General features: G+C 38.3%; 1 protein-coding gene across 4 annotated transcripts in view; it reads right to left on the bottom strand.

Annotated features, from left to right (window-relative positions):
* LOC123557401 (probable asparagine--tRNA ligase, mitochondrial) overlaps positions 1-20,696 on the bottom strand; it is a 335,510-nt gene that overhangs the window by 280,666 nt on the left and 34,148 nt on the right. For all 4 annotated transcript variants that reach the window (XM_053543755.1, XM_053543756.1, XM_053543757.1 and 1 more), the window contains exon 2: positions 18,072-18,181. In XM_053543755.1, coding sequence (XP_053399730.1) covers positions 18,072-18,181 — 110 coding nt within the window. The remainder of the gene's footprint in view (positions 1-18,071; positions 18,182-20,696) is intronic.

The raw sequence follows: 20,696 nt of genomic DNA, 5'->3' as shown, positions 1-20,696 counted from the left end.
CTGGAATACCAGTGGAATTACCAAATATACCACTGGAACTGGAATTTGAAATACCAGTAGAGGTGGAACTCCACCGGAATTTGAATTTGAAATACCAGTACAGGTGGAATTCCACTGGAATTTGAATTTGGAATACCCGAGTACAAGTGGAATTCCACTCAACTGAATTTCATGATTTGTGAATAAAATATAGCACCAGTTTTGGCAGAAAAATGATGGTTTTTATATAGTTTGAAATTCTGGATCAGATTTATGTGAATAGCATGGTATTAGCTACAGTAAGTGCCTTATATATGTTGAAAACAAAAGAAGTTTAAATCAATTATAAAATGTGATATTTTTTCTGTTTCTTTTATTCATATAATTCTAGTCAGATGCAGTCATATTTTTGTCATTGGTTTTCATGACTTTTATTCTTATACATGCAAATATTTTGATCAGTTCTTGAATTCCATGCTTCTTACTTTGTCAAAATATGTGTTTTTGTGCCCCCACTATCAGTGGTGGGGGGCATATAATCTTAGTCTAGTGTCGTCCATGCATCTGTACGTCCATCCGTTTGTGTATATGTGTGTAGGAAAAAAAAATGTGACGCGCCTAGCTCAAAAAGTATTTAATAAAAATTGATGAAATATTGCATAAATCTTTAACATGATATGAACGTGTGCACCTCCTATTTTTCGTCTGTCTCTGCTCCCTATTTCTAGAGTTATGGCCCCTGAAAAGGTCAAAAAAGCACATTTTCACCTTGTGGCGCACCAAGCTCAAAAAGTATTTGATATTGATGAGTCTAAATTAATATGATATGACCATGTGCACCTCCTATTTCTATTTTCCAGCTGGTAATGCACCCCTCTCCCAAATTCCTGAAATAGTGAAAAAGGCACATTTTCATCTTGTGATGATGCACCTACCTCAAAAAGAATTTCATATAGATTAATGAAACCTTGCATGAGTCTATAAAATGATATGAACTTCCGGGCACCTCCTACGTTTCGTGGCCATTGCCTATTTCTAGAGCTATGGCCCCTAAAATAGTGACAAAATGCACATTTTCACCTAGTGACTCACCTGGCTCATAATGTATTTGATATAAATTGATAAAAACTAGCATGAGTCTTTATCATGATGTAACTTGCACGTCTCCTATTTTACACATGATGATGACACATTAAAAGCAACATTGCAATATATATATTTACCTAACGCAAGGATTTAAGTCACATGATAAATGAATATCCACTGACAGACAGGGCCATCTGTCAGAATCGTCATCTGTCCAGTGTCCCTTGAATGCCTGCCAGCTGCAGTGGGAAAAATGCTGTCCATGCAGTGCATTTTTTACCATTGAATTTCATTAGATATCATTAGTACCATTTATTCATTGATTTACCATTGATTTTCATTAGATATCATTAAAGTACCATTTTTTTTCATTGACTTACCATTGAAATACAATCCATTAGAATTCTTCCTGGTGAGAGTTGTGGATGTAATTTAACTAGAACAAAAAGGATTTCCACTGCCTTTAGGGGTGGGGGTCATCAGCATTTCACTGGTATTGAGATGATATTCTGCTTGTATTCAGATGGAATTCCACTTTAAACTTGATGGAATTCTACTGGAGTCTTGATGGTATACCACTGGTATTTTAAGTGGAATTCCACTGGAAACCTGATGGAATTCTACTGGAATTTTGATGGTATACCACTAGTATTTCAAATGGAATTCCACTGGAAACTTGAAGGAATTCAACTGGAATCTTGATGGTATATCCCTGGTATTTTAAGTGGTATTCCACTGGAAACTTGATGGAATTCAACTGGAATCTTGATGGTATACCACTGGTATTCTGGTGGAATTCCACAGGTATCTTGGTGGAATTCCACTGGTATTTTTCAACGGTATTTTGGTGGGATTCCACTGGTATTCCAAATGAATGACACTGGAAAATAATCACTATTCCAGTGGAATACCAACACTATTCCGTTGAAAAATACCAGTGGAACTGAGATGGAATTCCAGTTGATGTTCCAGTGGTATTCCAGATGTTCATCTTCACTAGGGCTAGATTATATATTTTTATTATGAAAATCATTAAAATAACATTAAGTCATTATTTCATCAGAGTGCCAATACCTTTCTACAGTTTATTACTTATCTAGAAATAACTAGAACTGTCACAGGAGTGACGAGTACACCCACAATACGGTCTTGTCAGAGAAGAATGGCAAAGAGAAAGACACGGCCACAAGAAGGTGCACTTTAAATCGAACTTGACCTGTATTTTATGATGTTACACATGTGTACCAAAATTTATCTTTTGTGAGTTATTGTCTGGCAACCAGTTTGACAAACTTTAAGTTGGAAAGGGGCCATAACTACATATAAAATTGGTGGTTTGTAGCCAAAGTCAAACTTTACCTGTGTTTTATGATGTTGCACCTGTGTACCAAAAACATTTAAATCTGTCTAGGACTGTCACTGGAGTGTTTAATGACTCCGATGAAAATTGCACAATAGCTTGAATCTGTGTTAAAAAATATCAAATAACTAGAGCTGCTTTTGAGAAAAGCGCATGTCTCCCACAACTAATCATCTAAATACTAAGTCAGTCTTTTTATACTGTTTAGTTACAACAAATATACCTTTGAAGAGTAAAATGGCTGATTTTCAGTAATTCAAGGGCCATAATTCTGAAGTGCCTATGCCAATTTGGCTAGTTATCGAACCTGGGAGAGGACTTATGGTCACACACATTTTGTTTAAGTTTGGATAACTATTCGACTTTAGAGTGCAGACAAGAGTAAAAAGCTGATTTTTTGGTAATTCAAGGGCCATAATTCCGAAATGCCTGAGTCGATTTGGCTAGTTATCGAACTTGGCCGAGGACTTATGGTCAAATACATTTTGGTCAAGTTCGGTGAAGATCACGTGAGAAATATTTGATTTAGGGTGCAGATAAGATGAAAGGTTTTTGGTGCATGATTGAGAATGAATACTTCAGCATTTTTATGAGTCTCTAGTGATTCATTAATTATTGTCAAGGGCCTTAATTCCCAAGACCCTGGGCCGACTTGGCCAGTTATCGAACTTAACCAAGGACTTATTGGCAAACACATTTTGTTCAAGTTTGGTGAAGATTGGATAAGAAATATTCGACTTATAGTGCGGACAAGATTAATGGTTTTTGGTGCATGTTTGAGAATGAATACTTCAGCATTTTTATGAGTCTAGGTGATTCCTTAATTATTGTCAAGGGCCATAATTCCGAAGTTCCTTGGCCGATTTGGCTAATTATCGAACCTGACCGAGGTCTTGTGGTCAAACACATTTTGTTCAAGGTTTGGTGAAGATCGGATGAGAAATGTTCGACTTAGAGTGCAGACAATCTTTGTGACAGACAGACACACAGACACACGGACACACAGACTGGAGTAAATCAATATGTCTCCCACACCACTGTGTGGTGGGAGACATAAAGTCGTGTGGTGGGAGACATAAAAAGAGAGGTACAGATAGTGTATCAAGACACTATATAAGTATAATTCTAAACAAAAAGGGAGCATAATTCAGGAAATATTGGTGCAAGAGTTATGCACCTTGTGTCATATGATGTGGGTGATGATGTGGAACAACTATTTCAAGTTTGAAACAAATGCATTTCGTAATAACTGAGATACAATCAAATTCCGTTACCTTAATATTCAAGGGACTGCAAAAATTGCATCCACTTATCCAAGTTCGACGTAATGATATAGTCTATCTAGGACTACTTTTTTGTATCTGTGTAAGACGTCTATATTGTCATTACATCTCATGCTTCTTTTAGAGGGTTTGAAAGAGGAAGGGAATATATAAAATGTAAATACGACCTTAATTTCATTGACAAATGAAACATTAATTAGTGCATACAACTTTTTAAATATTTTTACCTGGTCTTTCCCCATGAACAGCATGCTCGCTAAAGTAACTAGTTATCCCCCTTGTTGGTGACCGGGTCCTTCCCTAAACTAGTCTAAACTAGCGATGCTTTTGAGAAAAGTGCATGTCTCCCACAACTGCCCCTATGAACAAGAGCCGTCTGATGACAGCGCGCTTGACTATTCGAAGCATTGATTGAAGAATGGGGTCAAAATATTTCCACAGATATTCAGACAAAAGAAATAAATAGATTAGACAAACAATGTTCCTGTATTTCTTTGATTTCAATAAGTCTTGCACTAAATGGCAATGTATGAGCTAATTTCAAAGTCCAAAAAGGGCCATAATTCAGTCAAAATAGTTATGTACTCCTGCCTACAGATGGAAATCATAATGATAAACAAGTGTTCAAAGTTTAAAAGCCATATGTCAAATAGTTTTGACAAAATATGGACTTGTATGAAAACAAAACCAATTTAAAAGTCCAAAAAGGGCCAAAATTCAGCCAAAATAGAGGACAGAGTTATGTACTCTTTCTTACAGACAGACACTATTATACTAAACAAGTGATAAAAGTTTCGAAGCCATATGGCAAACACTTTACAAAAAATATGAACTGGTACGAAAAACTTAACCAAGATTTCTAAGTCAAAAGGGGCCATAATTCAGCCAAAATCCCTGATGGAGTTATGTACTCTTGCCTATAACTGGACATGGTGATGGTAAACAGGTGTTGAAAGTTTCAAAGCTTTATCTCAAAAGACTTTGTCAAAATATGAACTGGTACGGAATATTAACCCAGATTTCTAAGTCAAAAAGGGCCATAATTCAGCCAAAATCCTTGATGGAGTTATGTGCTCTTGCCTATAACTGGACATGGTGATGGTAAACAAGTGTTGAAAGTTTCAAAGCTTTATCTCAAAAGACTTTGTCTAAATATGAACTGGTATGAAAAACTTAACCAAGATTTCTAAGTCGAAAGGGGCCATAATTCAGCCAAAATCCCTGATGGAGTTATGTACTCTTGCCTATAACTGGCCATGGTGATGGTAAACAAGTGTTGAAAGTTTCAAAGCTTTGTCTTAAAAGACTTAGTCAAAATATGAACTGGTACGAAAAACTTAACCATGATTTCTAAGTCAAAAGGGGCCATAATTCAGCCAAAATCCCTGATGAGTTATGTGCTATATTTGGCCATGATGATGGTAAACAAGTGTTGAAAGTTTCAAAGCTTTATCTCAAAAGACTTTGTCAAAATGTGGACTGGTACGAAAAACTTAACCAAGGTGTGACACCGACGCCGGCGCCGGCGACACCATGGTGAGTAGGATAGCTCTACTTATTCTTCGAATAGTCGAGCTAAAAATGACTAGTTTCTCTGGATGGTCTTGATGAATGGATTCAGTTAGATAGTGCCCCTATGAAAAATGACTAGTTTCTCTGGATGGTCTTGATGAATGGATTCAATTAGAAGATCTGGATGCGTGGATCCAATAAGTAATTTAAGGGCCATAATTCAAAAGTGCCTGGGCCGATTTGGCTAGTTATCGAACTTTGCCGAGGTCTTATGGTCAAACACATTTTGTTCAAGTTCGAAGATTGGATGAGAAATATTCGACTAAGAGTGCGGACAAGCTTTGTGACAGACAGACACACACACAGACAGACAGACTGGAGTAAATCAATATGTCTCCCACACCACTGTGTGGTGGGAGACATAATTCAGCAGTAATGAGTAGCCATTTGATTGTGTTTCAAGAACAAAAAATTGCCAGTTAAATACGCATATTGTTACTCAATCAAAAATGGCAGCTGTTTACTCTGTCAAAACAGAAAAATATTTCGAGAAAATTAATTATATTATTATTGTTATTTTGGAAAACAGCTTGACCGCTTGCATGCTGTTTTAGACTAATTATTGAGAATTACACATATAACTTGAAATAAAGACTAAATAACAAACAAAACAAACACACAAACTAACCTTATTATAACTGATACATCACCGGACAACAATTAGTTGATTTTCACACCTTACAAATAACATGGATATTTTTTGACAAGCTGCGATATTGACCAAACCAGGTGTAAAAATAGTACAGGTAAGTTGACGGGACTGAAAAATCCCATCGACCTAAACAAAATATCGAGCTGATAATATCGAGGTAATGATAAATAATACCATTAAAATATATAGAGAACTAGAATGTGTCTGTAGGACACAGGGTGTGCCCCCCACTGGTACATTTGTCACAAATAAGAGGAAATCATTCAAATGTTTGCAGTCTTAATGGGGTATAGCCTCAAAACAAGAGCTGTCACTAATGGTGACAAATGCCACCGCAGCACCTTGACCTTTGACCTGGTGACCCCAAAGTCAGTAGGGTTGGTGTACTCATAAAATACTATCAGCATGTAAAGTTTGAAGATCCTGGGTAAAGTGGTTCGCAAGTAAAGTGCCTTCATGCAAAAAAGTTAATGTTGGCCCCTGTGACATTGACCTTTGACCTGGTGACCCCAAAGTCAGTACGAGTGGTGTACTCAATAAGTACTATCAGCAAGTGAAGTTTGAAGGTCCTGGGTGCAGTGGTTCGCGAGTAAAGAGCCTTCATGCAAAAAGTTAATGTTGGCCCCTGTGACCTTGACCTTTGACCTGGTGACCCCAAAGTCAGTTGGGGTGGTGTACTCAATAAGTACTATCAGCATGTGAAGTTTGAAGGTCCTGGGTGCAGTGGTTCGCAAGTAAAAGATATTCATGCAAAAAGTTAACGTTGACCCCTGTGACCTTGACCTTTGACCTGGTAACCCCAAAGTCAGTAGGGGTGGTATACTCAATAAGTACTATCAGCAACTTAAGTTTGAAGGTCCTGGGTGCAGTGGTTCGCGAGTAAAGTGCCTTCATGCAAAAAGTTAACGTTGTGACGAACGAACGAACTAACTAACGAACTAACGAACGGACAGTTGAAAACTAATATGCCTCCCTTCGGGGGCATAAAAAATATTTATGAAATGGATTCATTATTCTATACCATACACTTTTTGACCTATGAGCATCAAAAACAAAAAATCCACTATTTTGGCTATTTCAAGGGCCATAACTCTGTAATAAACGCTAAAATTCTCAAGAAGAATGCCAAGTGTACAAGGTCACATTATGATAAAGACTCAAGCAAGGTTTCATGAATTTACATCTAATACTTTTTGAGTGAGGCACATAATTAGGTGAAAATGTGCATTTTTTACTATTTCAGGGGCCATAACTCTAGAAATAGGGGGCGGACCCAAATGAAAAACAGGAGGTGCGCAAGTTCATATCATGATTAAGACTCATGGAAGTTTTCATGAATCTATATCAAATACTTTTTGAGCTAGGTGTGTCACAAGGTGAAAATGTGCATTTTTGACTATTTCAGGGGCCATAACTCTAAAAATAGGGGGCCGAGCCAAACGAAAAATAGGAGATGCGCAAGTTCATACCATGATAAAGACTCAAGCAAGGTTTCATCAATTTATATCAAATACTTTTTGAGCTAGGCGTGTCACAAGGTGAAAATGTGCATTTTTGACTATTTCAGGGGCCATAACTCTAGAAATAGGGGGCGGACCCAGATGAAAAATAGGAGGTGCGCAAGTTCATATCATGATTAAGACTCATGCAAGGTTTCATGAATCTATATCAAATAATTTTTGAGCTAGGCGTGTCACAAGGTGAAAATGTGCATTTTTGACTATTTCAGGGGCCATAACTCTAAAATTAGTGGGGCAGAGCCAGACGAAAAATAGAAGGTGCACAAGTTCATATCATGATAAAGTCTCATGCAAGGTTTCATTAATTTATATCAAATACTTTTTGAGCTAGGCGTGTCACGAACTTCGGACGGACGCACGGACAAACAAAAAATCCACTGTATTGGCTATTTCAAAACTCTGTAATAAACGCTAAAATTCTCAAGAAGAATACCAAGTGTACAAGGTCACATTATGATAAAGACTCAAGCAAGGTTTCATGAATTTACATTAAATACTTTTTGAGTGAGGCACATAATTAGGTGAAAATGTGCATTTTTTGACTATTTCAGGGGCCATAACTCTGGAAATAGGGGGCGTACCCAGATGAAAAATAGGAGATGCGCAAGTTCATATCATGATAAAGATTCATGCAAGGTTTCATGAATCTATATCAAATATTTTTTTGAGCTAGGCGTGTCATAAGGGGAAAATGTGCATTTTTGACTATTTCAGGGGCCATAACTCTAGAAATAGGGGGCAGACCCAGATGAAAAATAGGAGGTGCGCAAGTTCATATCATGATTAAGACTCATGCAAGGTTTCATGAATCTATATCAAATACTTTTGAGCTAGGCATGTCACAAGGTGAAAATGTGCATTTTGTGTCTATTTCAGGGGCCATAACTCTAAAAATAGGGGGCAGAGCCAGACGAAAATAACTCTAGAAATAGGGGGCAGACCCAGATGAAAAATAGGAGGTGCGCAAGTTCATATCATGATTAAGACTCATGCAAGGTTTCATGAATCTATATCAAATACTTTTTGAGATAGGCGTGTCAAAAGGTGAAAATGTGCATTTTTGTCTATTTCAGGGGCCATAACTCTAAAAATAGGGGGCGGAGCCAGACGAAAAATAGGAGATGCGCAAGTTCATACCATGATAAAGACTCATGCAAGGTTTCATCAACTTATATCAAATACATTTTCAGCTAGGCCTGTCACAAGGTGAAAATGTGCATTTTTGACTATTTCAGGGGCCATAACTCTAGAAACAGGGGGCGGACCCAAATGAAAAATAGGAGGTGCGCAAGTTCGTATTGTGATTAAGACTCATGCAAGGTTTCATGAATCTATATCAAATAATTTTTGAGCTAGGCGTGTCACAAGGTGAAAATGTGCATTTTTGACTATTTCAGGGGCCATAACTCAAAAATTAGGGGGCAGAGCCAGACGAAAAATAGAAGGTGCACAAGTTCATATCATGATAAAGTCTCATGCAAGGTTTCATTAATTTATATCAAATACTTTTTGAGCTAGGCGTGTCACGAACTTCGGACGGACACACGGACGCACGGAGAAGAGCAAATCTATATGCCCCCACCACTCATGGGGGGGCAAAAAAATCGGGACCGACCAAAACACATCGTGTTAACCGGAGTATCGAGCTAACCGATATCGAGGTAACGATATTCAACTGTATAGTGAAAATGCATCAAAATTAACCTTAAAAATTCTATGTAAAAAGGGGCATAATTCATGAAAAATTGGTGTCACAGTTATGCACCTTGTGTCACATGATGTGGGTGATAAGGTGGAACATCTTTAAGTTTGAATCAAATCCATTTTGTAATAACTGAGATATAGTGAAAATGACCTTAAATTCTAAGTAAAAGGGGGCACAATTCATGAAAAATTGGTGTCAGAGTTATGCACCTTCTGTCACATGATGTGGGTGATAAGGTGGAACACCTATTTTAAGTTTGAATCAAATCCATTTATTAATAACTGAGATATAGATTTCGGGACAGGATGGGACGGGACATCATGTGACGCGACAAAACTGACTCCTATATAGCCACCCCCACCCCCCAAATTTAATTTAATTAGTAAGTGTTAGGCCACAATTTTTTTATTTTTTGGTTCTCGGGAGATTTTTGCCAGGATCTTGGGTAGGAGGAGAAAATAAAAATAAAAACAAGAGCTGTCACTAATGGTGACAAATGCCCCCGCAGCGCCTTGACCTTTGACCTGGTGACCCCAAAGTCAATAGGGGTCGTGTACTCAATAAGTACTGTTAGTATGTGAAGTTTGAAGGTCCTGGGTGCAGCGGTTTGCGAGTAAAATGCCTTCATGCAAAAAGTTAACGTTGGCCCCTGTGACCTTGACCTTTGACCTGGTGACCTCAAAGTCAGTAGGGGTCGTGTACTCAATAAGTACTATCAGCAAGTTAAGTTTGAAGGTCCTGGGTGCAGCTGTTCGCGAGTAAAGTGCCTTTATGCAAAAAGTTAATGTTGGCCCCTGTGACCTTGACCTGGTGACTCCAAAGTCAGTAGGGGCTTGTGTACTCAATAAGTACTATCAGCATGTGAAGTTTGAAGGTCCTGGGTGCAGCAGTTCGCGAGTAAAGTACCTTCATGCAAAAAGTTAACGTTGTGACTAACGAACTAACTAACGAACACACGGACAGTTGAAAACTAATATGCCTCCTTTCGGGGGCATAATAAAAGTGTTCAAATCGTCGAGTCGAGATGAAAACAAGAGCACCGCCTTGCGGGTGCTGACGCTCATCTGATTTTTTTTGTATAATAGAAATATTGTCCTACCCATGATTTTCTAAGTCTAAAAAGGGCCATCATTCTTGCAAAAAGCAGGATAGATTTATGTTTCTTGATGTACAGTGTCCACTTATGATGGTGAAAAACTGTTGCAAGTTTTAAAGCAATAGCTTTGATAGTTTATGAGAAAAGTTGACTTAAACATAATACTCAACCAAGAAAATGATTTTCTAAGTCCAAAAGGGGCAATAATTATTGCAAAAAGCAGGATGGAGTTATGTTGCTTGCTGTACAGGGTCAGCTTATGATGGTGAACAAGTGTTGCAAGTTTCAAAGCAATAGCTTTGATAGTTTAAGAGAAAAAGTTGACCTAAACATAAAACTTAACCAAGAAATCTGATATTTTCTAAGTCCAAAAGGGGCCATAAATCTTGCAAAAAGCAGGATGGAGTTACGTTTCTCGCTGTACAGGGTCAGCTTCTGATGGTGAACAAGTGTTGCAAGTTTTAAAGCAATAGCTTTGATAGTTTAGGATAAAAGCTGACCTAAACATAAAACTTAACCAAGAAAACTGATTTTCTAGGTCCAAAAGGGGCAATAATTCTTGCAAAAAGCAAGATGGAGTTATGTTTCTTGATGTACAGGGTCTGCTTATGATGGTGAACAAGTATTCCAAGTTTCAAAGCAATAGCTTTGATAGTTTAGGAGAAAAGTTGACCTAAACATAAAACTTAACCAAGAAATCTGATATTTTCTAAGTACAAAAGGGGCCATAAATCTTGCAAAAAGCAAGATGGAGTTATGTTTCTTGCTAAACAGGGTCAGCTTATGATGGTGAACAAGTATTCCAAGTTTCAAAGCAATAGCTTTGATAGTTTAGGAGAAAAGCTGACCAAAACATAAAACTTAACCAGGCAACGCCGACGCAGACGCCGACGCCGACGCCGACAACCGCTCAAGTGATGACAATAACTCATCATTTTTTTTCAAAAAATCAGATGAGCTAAAAAATGAAAGCACTGAAATGGCATTTATTTTTTATTTTTTAAGTGCCCCAAATATCAGCACATTTCTTTAAGAAACGTTCTATTCTTACAGTTTCTGCTCACTTATCTTCATATTTATTTTCTACAGTTTTATTTTTTCCTTTTTTGGATAAGTTTTAGAGCATTTCTAGTGATCACTTGCTTCATCTAGGTCAGAGGTTTGTTACTCATGCAATCTCCTGCTACTCCAAGAATATATTATGCACCTATGCACCTAAAAACATGAATAACTTAAACTGGGGTATCGAGTTCAATTACCGTAAAAGTACTTTTTTCTGCGGGAACTTTATTTCTGCGTTTTCTGCGGGTGACAGTAAGACCGCAGATTTAAAATCCGCAGAAAATTTTGCCCTAAGATGCTATGAAAACGACGACACAGGCATCCATTGTAATCCGGTTAAGTAGCGTTATCGGCTTTTGTCCCGCATGTAGCCTAAAGCAGAAGAATTAAGTTGAAAACTAGAGATGCTTTTGAGAAAAGCGCATGTCTCCCACAACTGCCCCTATGAAAAATGTAAATTTCTCTAGATGTTTTAGACGAGTGGATCCAATTAGATGGTCTGGATGAGTGGATCCAATCAGTAATTCAAGGGCCATAAATCAAAAGTGCCTGGGCGGATTTGGCTATCTATCGAACCTGGGTAAGGTCTTATGGCCAAACACATTTTATTCAAGTTTGGTGAACATCGGATGAGAAATGTCCGACTTAGAGAGCGGACAAGAGTAAAAAGGCTGATTTTTTGATAATTCAAGGGCCGTAACTCTAAAATGCCTGGACCGACTTGGCTAGTTATCGAACTTGGCCGAGGTCTCATGGTCAAACACATTTTGTTCAAGTTTGGTGAAGATCGGATGAGAAATGATCGACTTAGACACTGGACAAGAGTAAAAAGGCCGATTTTTTGATAATTCAAGGGCCGTAACTCCAAAATGCCTGGACCGATTTGGCTAGTTATCAAACTTGGCCGAGGTCTCATGGTCAAACACATTTTATTCAAGTTTGGTGAAGATCGGATGAGAAATGTTTGACTAAGAGTGCGGACATGAGTAAAAAGGCCGATTTTTCGATAATTCAAGGGCCGTAACTCCAAAATGCCTGGACCGATTTGGCTAGTTATCGAACTTGGCTGAGGTCTCATGGTCAAACACATTTTGTTTAAGTTTGGTGAAGATTGGATGAGAAATATTCGAATTAGAGTGCGGACAAGAGTAAAAAGACCGATTTTTGGTAATTCAAGGGCCATAACTCTAAGACGCCTGGACCGATTTGGCTAGTTATCGAACTTGGCCGAGGTCTTATGGTCAAACACATTTTCTTTAAGTTTGGTGAAAATCGGATGAGAAATGTTCGACTTAGAGTGCGGACAAGCTTTGTGACACACACATACACACACAGACAGACTGGAGTAAATCAATATGTCTCCCACACCACTGTGTGGTGGGAGACATAGTTAAGTAGAAACAGTAATATAATAGAACGGTGTTATTATTGTTTTGCTTTTGAATAAACCATAATAAAATTATCAACTTTGTTTTGATTTTCGTTCACCATTGATCGTTTTTTATGGTTTGAATGGTCAGATGGTTTTATATTGTACAATATAGACAGTGTTAACACAACCGTGTTGTTCTTGTGTTGTTGTTTTCATGTGTTTTGTTTTGCAATATGAGTATCCTAAATTTGCTGGAACCCTTCAAGGTGTTTTATTTTGCAGTGACTTGTTTAAATATTTTCATACATGCCGGTTTTTAACCTTTAGCATGCTAGATAAATTGTCGTCTGCTGGAAATGTCGTCTGCTAAAATTGTAAAGTTCATTCAATTCGCTCCAAAATTGGAAGAAATATTGTCAGAGCAGCAAACAGCTTGGAACCTGATCAGACGCCGATTTAATCGGCGTCTGATCTGGTTCCAAGCTGTTTGCAAAGGCTGTTAAATTCGCCTGCAGCAGGCTAAGGGTTAAACAACAGTCAGCTGTCAGTTTAAATTATGTGACAAACACAATCTATTGTATTCTTTGTATCTACTGTTAACTGATCCGTCTGGCGATTGTCATATTTAGCGTAAATTGCATGGGATTTGAAAAAGGCGTGATTAACAAAAATTATCATACCGTTACAATGCACAGATGAGAATGTTTGCAAAATACAGATTCAGGCATTTTTTATGTATGTATGGTGTAATGGTTTTATAAAATGACCTGCATGGTAAAACTACTCGATGTCTACCAAGCAGCTGCATGCATGTACATGTATTTATGCTGAATAAAACTTTATGTTGTCCCGCTGTTAACATCGTGCTTTTGTCATTTTTGCTTAGTGTTTCATGTTTCCCCATAACATTATGTGATGATGACGATGTTACATCAGTATCCGTCACATTTTACTTTAAAACTGGAAGACGACATAACTGTCAAAATAACAACAAAATACGTCTCTTTCTATCTGAAATTAATGAAACAAAGTTGAATACAGAACCGCAGAAATAAATTCCATCAACGTGAGAAGGAAGACACCGCAGAAATAAGGTACGCAGAAATTTAATACCCCCTCATTTTTGAAAAATCGCAGAATTTGGAGCCCGCAGAAATAAGTTTTACAGTTTTTTGGGACGTCTCCTATTTCGACATATGATTGGCGGGTAATTCAAAGGGGTTGTGCTGAAAGGGCGCTGAAGAAAAGCAGAAGGGTGGCGATTCGGGCAGAAGGGCGGCGCTTCTAGCGAAACAAACTTAACCAAGGTGTGACGCCGACGCCGACACCAGGGTGAGTAGAATAGCTAGACTATTCTTCGAATAGTCGAGCTAAAAATTGGACACAATGCACAAACATCAATCAGTTCTGGAAATTGTCCTCGGACCAGCCTCTAGAAAACAACAGGTCGGCATCAACAAAGCAGAGGGGAAGACAAGGAATGTACCCAATGCCTCCACCATGGATGTAAATATTTCAGAACCTCCTCAATACTTTTAGATGAAACTATATCGATAACGAATATATTTTTTTAAACTACTACACTCCTCCCCTCTCTGACAATTTGGAGCCAGGCATAAATGCATCATCCTTGCAATTTCTAGCCAGGCATAACTGCACATCCTTGCAATTTCTAGCCTGTTATCGCTCCCTCTGATCCAGGCCTACACATGCACACTGAATTATCCTCATCACCATTGTAGTAATTTGAGATGAATAACCCTTTTGACCTTGCCTTCTATAACCACGGTTAATACATAATTTTGCTTCAAGTGACATCTCCTAAACCACTTTGCCAATTCTGATCAAACTTCACAGGAATGTTCCTTGAATAGTCCCCTTTCAGAATTGCTTAACAAATTGAATTCCACACAGAGCTCTGGTTTAATATTTAAACAGTATGACAAATGCAGATTTAGTGGCATTGCAGTATGAAGCGTTTTTGCCAGGACAAGTACAGATAAGTGTACTTATATCAGCTAAATTTTAGCACAAATGCCTTAGATTGAGTAGTTTCGACTTATTAGTGCATACCTGTATTTGCGCAGTATCAGCTGTGCTAAAATAACCAATTGGCAGTATCTTTAACACCAATTTCCGATGAAATATGTGACCGCTGTATCAAACAGTTCTGCCCCGGACTATGTATACATTTTTTTTCTTTAAAAAATATTACTTAATAAAGTTTGCATAAATTATTATAGATAAAGTTGACAAGGCATTGTTAGTCTTTCCACTTTGGAAGGGTCAATCCTGGTATCCACTTGTGTTATCAAACATCATTTCTTTTCCTGCCAGGCTGCCAAGACACAGAGATCTATTAACTCTACCTCACAATGGTCAAGTTCACCCAGTACATTTGACAATGGTAGGAGCTGTTATATTGGGCAATATATCCAAGGTCAAGGGCTGTCAGAAGGACCTATACAAATCTTGTCGTCTTGGAGACCAGGAACAAGACAAGAAGCTGCGTTCAATAAACGCTTGATGCCCCCGATGGCATCCTTGTCGATACAAAGCAACCTAAGTCCAAAACAAGGTCAAGTTAAGGTCAGACTGAGGTCAGGTGATGTCTGAAGATGAGGAATGGTCACAGGTTACATCTGCATTAGTATCAAGTCATTCTAGTAAGGGGTATTAATGCTAGACGAAACGGTCCCATTTGGTTAACCAAGATATGGCCGATATAAAGCAACCTAAGTCCAAAATGAGGTCAAGGTCAAACTGAGGTCAAGTGATGTCTGAAGATGAGGAATGGTCACAGGTTAAATCTGCATTAGTATCGAGTCATTCTAGTAAGGGGTATTGATGCTAGACGAAACGGTCCCATTTGGTTAACCAAGAGATGGCCCATAAAAAGCAACCTAAGTCCAAAATTAGGTCAAGGTCAAGGTCAAACTGAGGTAAGGTGATGTCTGAAGATGAGGAATGGTCACAGGTTACATCTGCATTAGTATAAGGTCATTCTAGTACCTTGACCTTGACCTTTGATCTAGTAGGTCAAACAAGAGCTCGTAGAACATGAAATGCCCCCCTTGATGCATTCAGTAATTGCACAAGGAACAGAAGTTATTTGGTCACTGTACACAAAAATTCTACTGTTCTGGGTCAATGTGACCTTGACCTTTGACTTACGTACCCTGCAGGTCATGATCAACCTCCCTATTTAAAAGTTTGGTGAACCTAGGCCTAAGCGTTCTCAAATTATCATCTGTAAACAAATTAACTGTTCTGGGTCAATGTGACCTTGATCTTTGACGTACTGACCTCAAAATTAATAGGGGTCATCTGCTGATCATGATCAACCTCCCTATCAAGTTTTGTGATCCTAGGCCAAAGCATTCTCAAGTTGTCGTCCGGAAAAAGTTGGGGTCATCTGCTGGTCATGATTAACCTCCCTATCAACTTTCATGATTCTAAACCCAAGCGCTCTTGTGTTATCAGCCAGAAACTGTTGAACAGTTTTAGGTCAATGTGACCTTGATCTTCGACCTATTGACCTCTAAATCAACAGGGGTCATCTGCTGGCCATGACCAACCTTCCTATCAACTTTTATGATCCTAGGCCAAAGCATTCTTGAGTTATCATCCGGAAACCATTTAACTGTTCAGGGTCACTGTGACCTTCACCTTTAACCTACTGATCTCAAAATCAATAGGGGTCATCTGCTGACCAACCTCCCTATCAACTTTCATGATCCTAAGACCAAGTGTTCTTGAGTTATCATCCGGAAACGCGCCGCTGTTATTATTTAGTAACAAAAGCTCACCATGAGCCAAAAAAAAACAAGAGGGTCATGATAACTCTGGATTGCTCACCTGAGTAATATTTATAAGCTACATGTTTCAAATGTCAAACTGATGCTAAAACATTAAGAAAGTAGGTCAGTAGGTCACATTCATGGTCACTGAAAGTCAGTTTTAAGATTGGTGTGCAAAACTGTATATGTCATCCAAATTTCAAGGCTGTATCTTAAAAAACAAAAAAATAGGTCACTAGGTCAAGGTCAAAGTCAAGTCACCCCTAATTATTTGGGGTCATCGGGTAATCATAATTAAACAGTCTAGGAAATATGGTCAGATAATTTTTGAAGTATCTCATATAACAGGTGACCCCCGGAGCAGGACCTCTTTTCACCCCAGGGACATCATTTGAACAATCTTGTAAGCAAACCACTAAGGAATGCTACATACTAAATATCAAATGCCTAGGCCTTGAACTTCAGACTATAAGATTTTTAAAGTTTTTTCTATATATGTCTATGTAAAACTAGTAACCCTTGGGGCGGGGCCTCTTTTCACCCACAGGGCATAATTTAAACAATCTTGGTAGTCAATGCTACGTAACAAATATCAAAGGCCTTGGTCTTGTGGTTTCAAGCAAGAAGATTTTTAGAGTTTTTTCCTATATAAGTCTATGTAAAACTTGAAAACCCCTGGGTGGGGCCTCTTTTCATCTCAGGGGCATATTTTGAACAATCTTGGTAGAGGATCACTAGGCAATGCAACACACCAAATATCAAAAGCCTTAAAGTCTCGCAGTTTCAGACAAGAAGATTTTTAAAGTTTTTTCCTATATAAGTCTATGTAATACTTGGGACCCCTGGGGTGGGGCCTCTTTTCACCACAGGGTAATAATTTTAACAATCTTGGTACAGGACCACAAGGCAATGCTACGCACCAAATATCAGAAGCCTAGGTCTTGTGGTTTCAGGCAAGAAGATTTTTAAAGTTTTTTCCTATATAAGTCTATGTAAAACTTATGACACCCGGGTCGGGGCCTCTTTTCAACCCAGGGCCATAATTTGAACAATCTTCATAGAGGACCATTAGATGATGTCACATGCCAAATATCGAAGCTCTAAGCATTAGGGTTTGGACAAGATTTTTAAAAAATTTCCTTTCTGTTGCCATGGCAACCAGAGTTCTAAGTGGAATTCAATTCTTTGAACAATTTTTAAAGAGGATCATCCAAGGAACATCCCAGTGAAGTTTCATCAAAATTGGCCTTGTGGTTTAGGAGGAGATGTTGTTTCAATGAAAGTGTGGACGGACGTATGAAAAACCATACCTGAATCGAGGTCGATATGGGTGTTCTGTGCCAGTTTCATCACATGGTATGACCACACTGGATACAATTCATAAAACTATCAGTACAACTTATACATCACCTGTTGCCATCAAGCAACCAAGTCTCATATTTTTTTGCCTATCTTATGGACAACCACAGGACGCTATAATTTAATATATAATGGGTCAGGCATTCTAGAACAATATGAAACTTCTTATTCTATACTTGTTGTCTCATTTTCTACTGATTTCCTTAAAAAAAACGAAATATGTACCTGTCACACAGCTGAGAATCTGCAACAACTTGTAGACTTTTGACGCAAGTACCATCATTCAAATGAAAGAACGTAAACTTCTTCTGTTTTCTAAATGATTTTATCCAACCCTAAAAAGCAGAACAATAAAAAGGTTTAAAGCGTCACAAATTTCAACACAATTATCGACAAGAGGGCCAATTGATGGCCCTATATCGCTCACCTGTTATCATTGCACTTGAGGACAAGAAGGTCCTCAGAAAAAATACCTAAGTCCAAAGGACGGGAACAACAAAGAAAAGAAATTTAACCAAAAAGAAAAAAATTCTCACAAGGTATAGATATGTCAAAATACACCTAAAAATTGGAGGTACCATCCATGTTGTACCACAGAAAAGTGGTCTCGGTTTTTCCCTACGACCAATAATAAATAAGTTACTAAAATAAGCTATTTATAGTAACGTAAAAGGGAAGTAATTAAAAAAATAATAGTGTAAGTGGAAAAAAGAAGGATCTGCCAAATAAATCTGTTGACATAAATGAAATTTCAGATCAGTATCTTCATTAGTTATGGAGATATAACAATTTTAATTTGAAATAAAGGGAGGTAATTTGACATAAAATCAGCCCATAGTTATCTACCCTGATTGTTTCAGTCCAACTAATAACAATAATGAAATTTCAAATAAGTATTGTCATTGTCTCAGTCCAACTAATAACAATAATGAAATTTCAAGTAAGTCCTGTAAGTACTTACTGATATAAATCCATTTTGATTACAATCAGGGGAGGTAATCAGATATAAAATAACTCTGGAACATATTATTGGATCTGATTTGTCATGGAATCCAAGATTTATTGTTGTTGAAGATATTTTGGAAGTTTGTATCAAATAAAACCTTAAATGAAGTCTCTATATGGCTGCAAAAGCCAAAATAGCCAATTTTGGACCTTTAAGGGGCCATAACTCTGGAACCCAAGATGGAATCTGGCCAGTTGAAGAAAGGAAGCAAGATCTTGTGGTGATACAAGTTGTGTGCAAGTTTGGTTAAATTCAAATCATAAATGAAGCTGCTATTGTGCAGACAAGGTCAAAATAGCTAATTCTGACCCTTTCAGGGGCCATCACTCTGGAACCCATAAAGGGATCTGGCCAGTTCAAGAAAGGAACTGAGATCTTATGGTGATACAAGTTGTGTGCAAGTCTGGTTAAAATAAAATCATAAATGAAGCTGCTATGGTGCAGACAAGGTCAAAATAGCTAATCCTGGCCCTTTCAGGGGCCATAACTCTGGAATCCATAAGGGAATCTGGCCAGTTCAAGAAAGGAACCAAAATCTTATGGTGATACAAGTTGTGTGCCAGTTTGGTAAAATTCAAATCATAAATAAAGCTGCTATTGTGCAGACAAGGTCAAAATAGCTAATTTTGGCCCTTTCAGGGGCCATAACTCTGGAACCCATAATGGGATCTGGCCAGTTCAAGAAAGGAACCGTGATCGTATGGTGATACAAGTTGTGTGCAAGTTTGGTTAAAATAAAATCATAAATGAAACCACTATCGTGCAGACAAGAAATTGTTGATGGACGGACGCACGGACGGACGGACGGACGGACTGACGACGGACGAAGGGTGATCACAAAAGCTCACCTTGTCACTATGTGACAGGTGAGCTAAAAATATAGCATTTCAGTTATTAACAAGAGCTATTTGTAAAACATGTATGCCCCACAATGATGTCTTTCCCATTTTCAGTCCTGTGATGACTATGACCTGGACCTACAAAACTCCAAAATATTAGGGTCATCCACTTCATAAGCCCAATCATGCTATCGAGTTCCAAGATACTGGGTCAAGTGGTTCTAAAGTTATTGCGCGGAAACAGTTTTCAAGGTTCAGGCCCCTGTGACCTTGACCTTTGACTTACTGGCCCCAAAAACAACAATTGGTATCAACTCGGAAGTTTTGAAGGTTGTGGGTCAAGTGGTTCTCAAGTTACCATGCAGTTCAGGTCCTTGTGACCTTGACTTTTGACATATTGATCCCAAAAGCAATAGGGATCATGTACTTCATAAGCCCAACCATACCCAAGTTTGGATGTTCTGGATCAAGTGGTTCTCAAGTTATTGAGCAGAAACCATTATAAAGATTCAGGCTCATGTGATTTTGACCTTTGACTTCTTGACCCCAAAAACAATAGGGGTCAAGTTATTGAGCGAAAACCATTTTCAAGGTTCGGGCCCCTGCGACTTCGACCTTTCAGCTCCTAAACAATAGGGGATCATCTACTTCCTAAGCCCAATCATGCTACCAAGTTTGAATGTTCTGGGTCATATCGTTCTCAGGTTATTGGGCAGAAACTGTTCACTAAACGGACCGACTGACTGACGCTACCGGCAGGTGCAAAGCAATACTGTGATTTGAATTTACTTGCATGAAACTTCGCGCAAACCGCAAAAAGGACAGTTTCACATGGACATTAAGGTGAAATGCTCCCAAATTTCTTTGGCCTAATTTCGTCCTGATTTTATACTGTACAAAATTCAGGATATATGCGACCAAGTTCTGATTTTACTTTGTCGCCATATTGTTCGAGTTTTTTGCTATCTTGTCAGAAACATGACCCCTGAGGTCACTTTTCGTCCT

The sequence above is a fragment of the Mercenaria mercenaria genome, chromosome 5 (assembly GCF_021730395.1).
Source record: "Mercenaria mercenaria strain notata chromosome 5, MADL_Memer_1, whole genome shotgun sequence".
Lineage (NCBI taxonomy): Eukaryota > Metazoa > Mollusca > Bivalvia > Venerida > Veneridae > Mercenaria > Mercenaria mercenaria.
The sequence above is the reverse complement of the archived record's forward strand: the minus strand, read 5'-3'. Positions and strand labels throughout refer to the sequence as shown.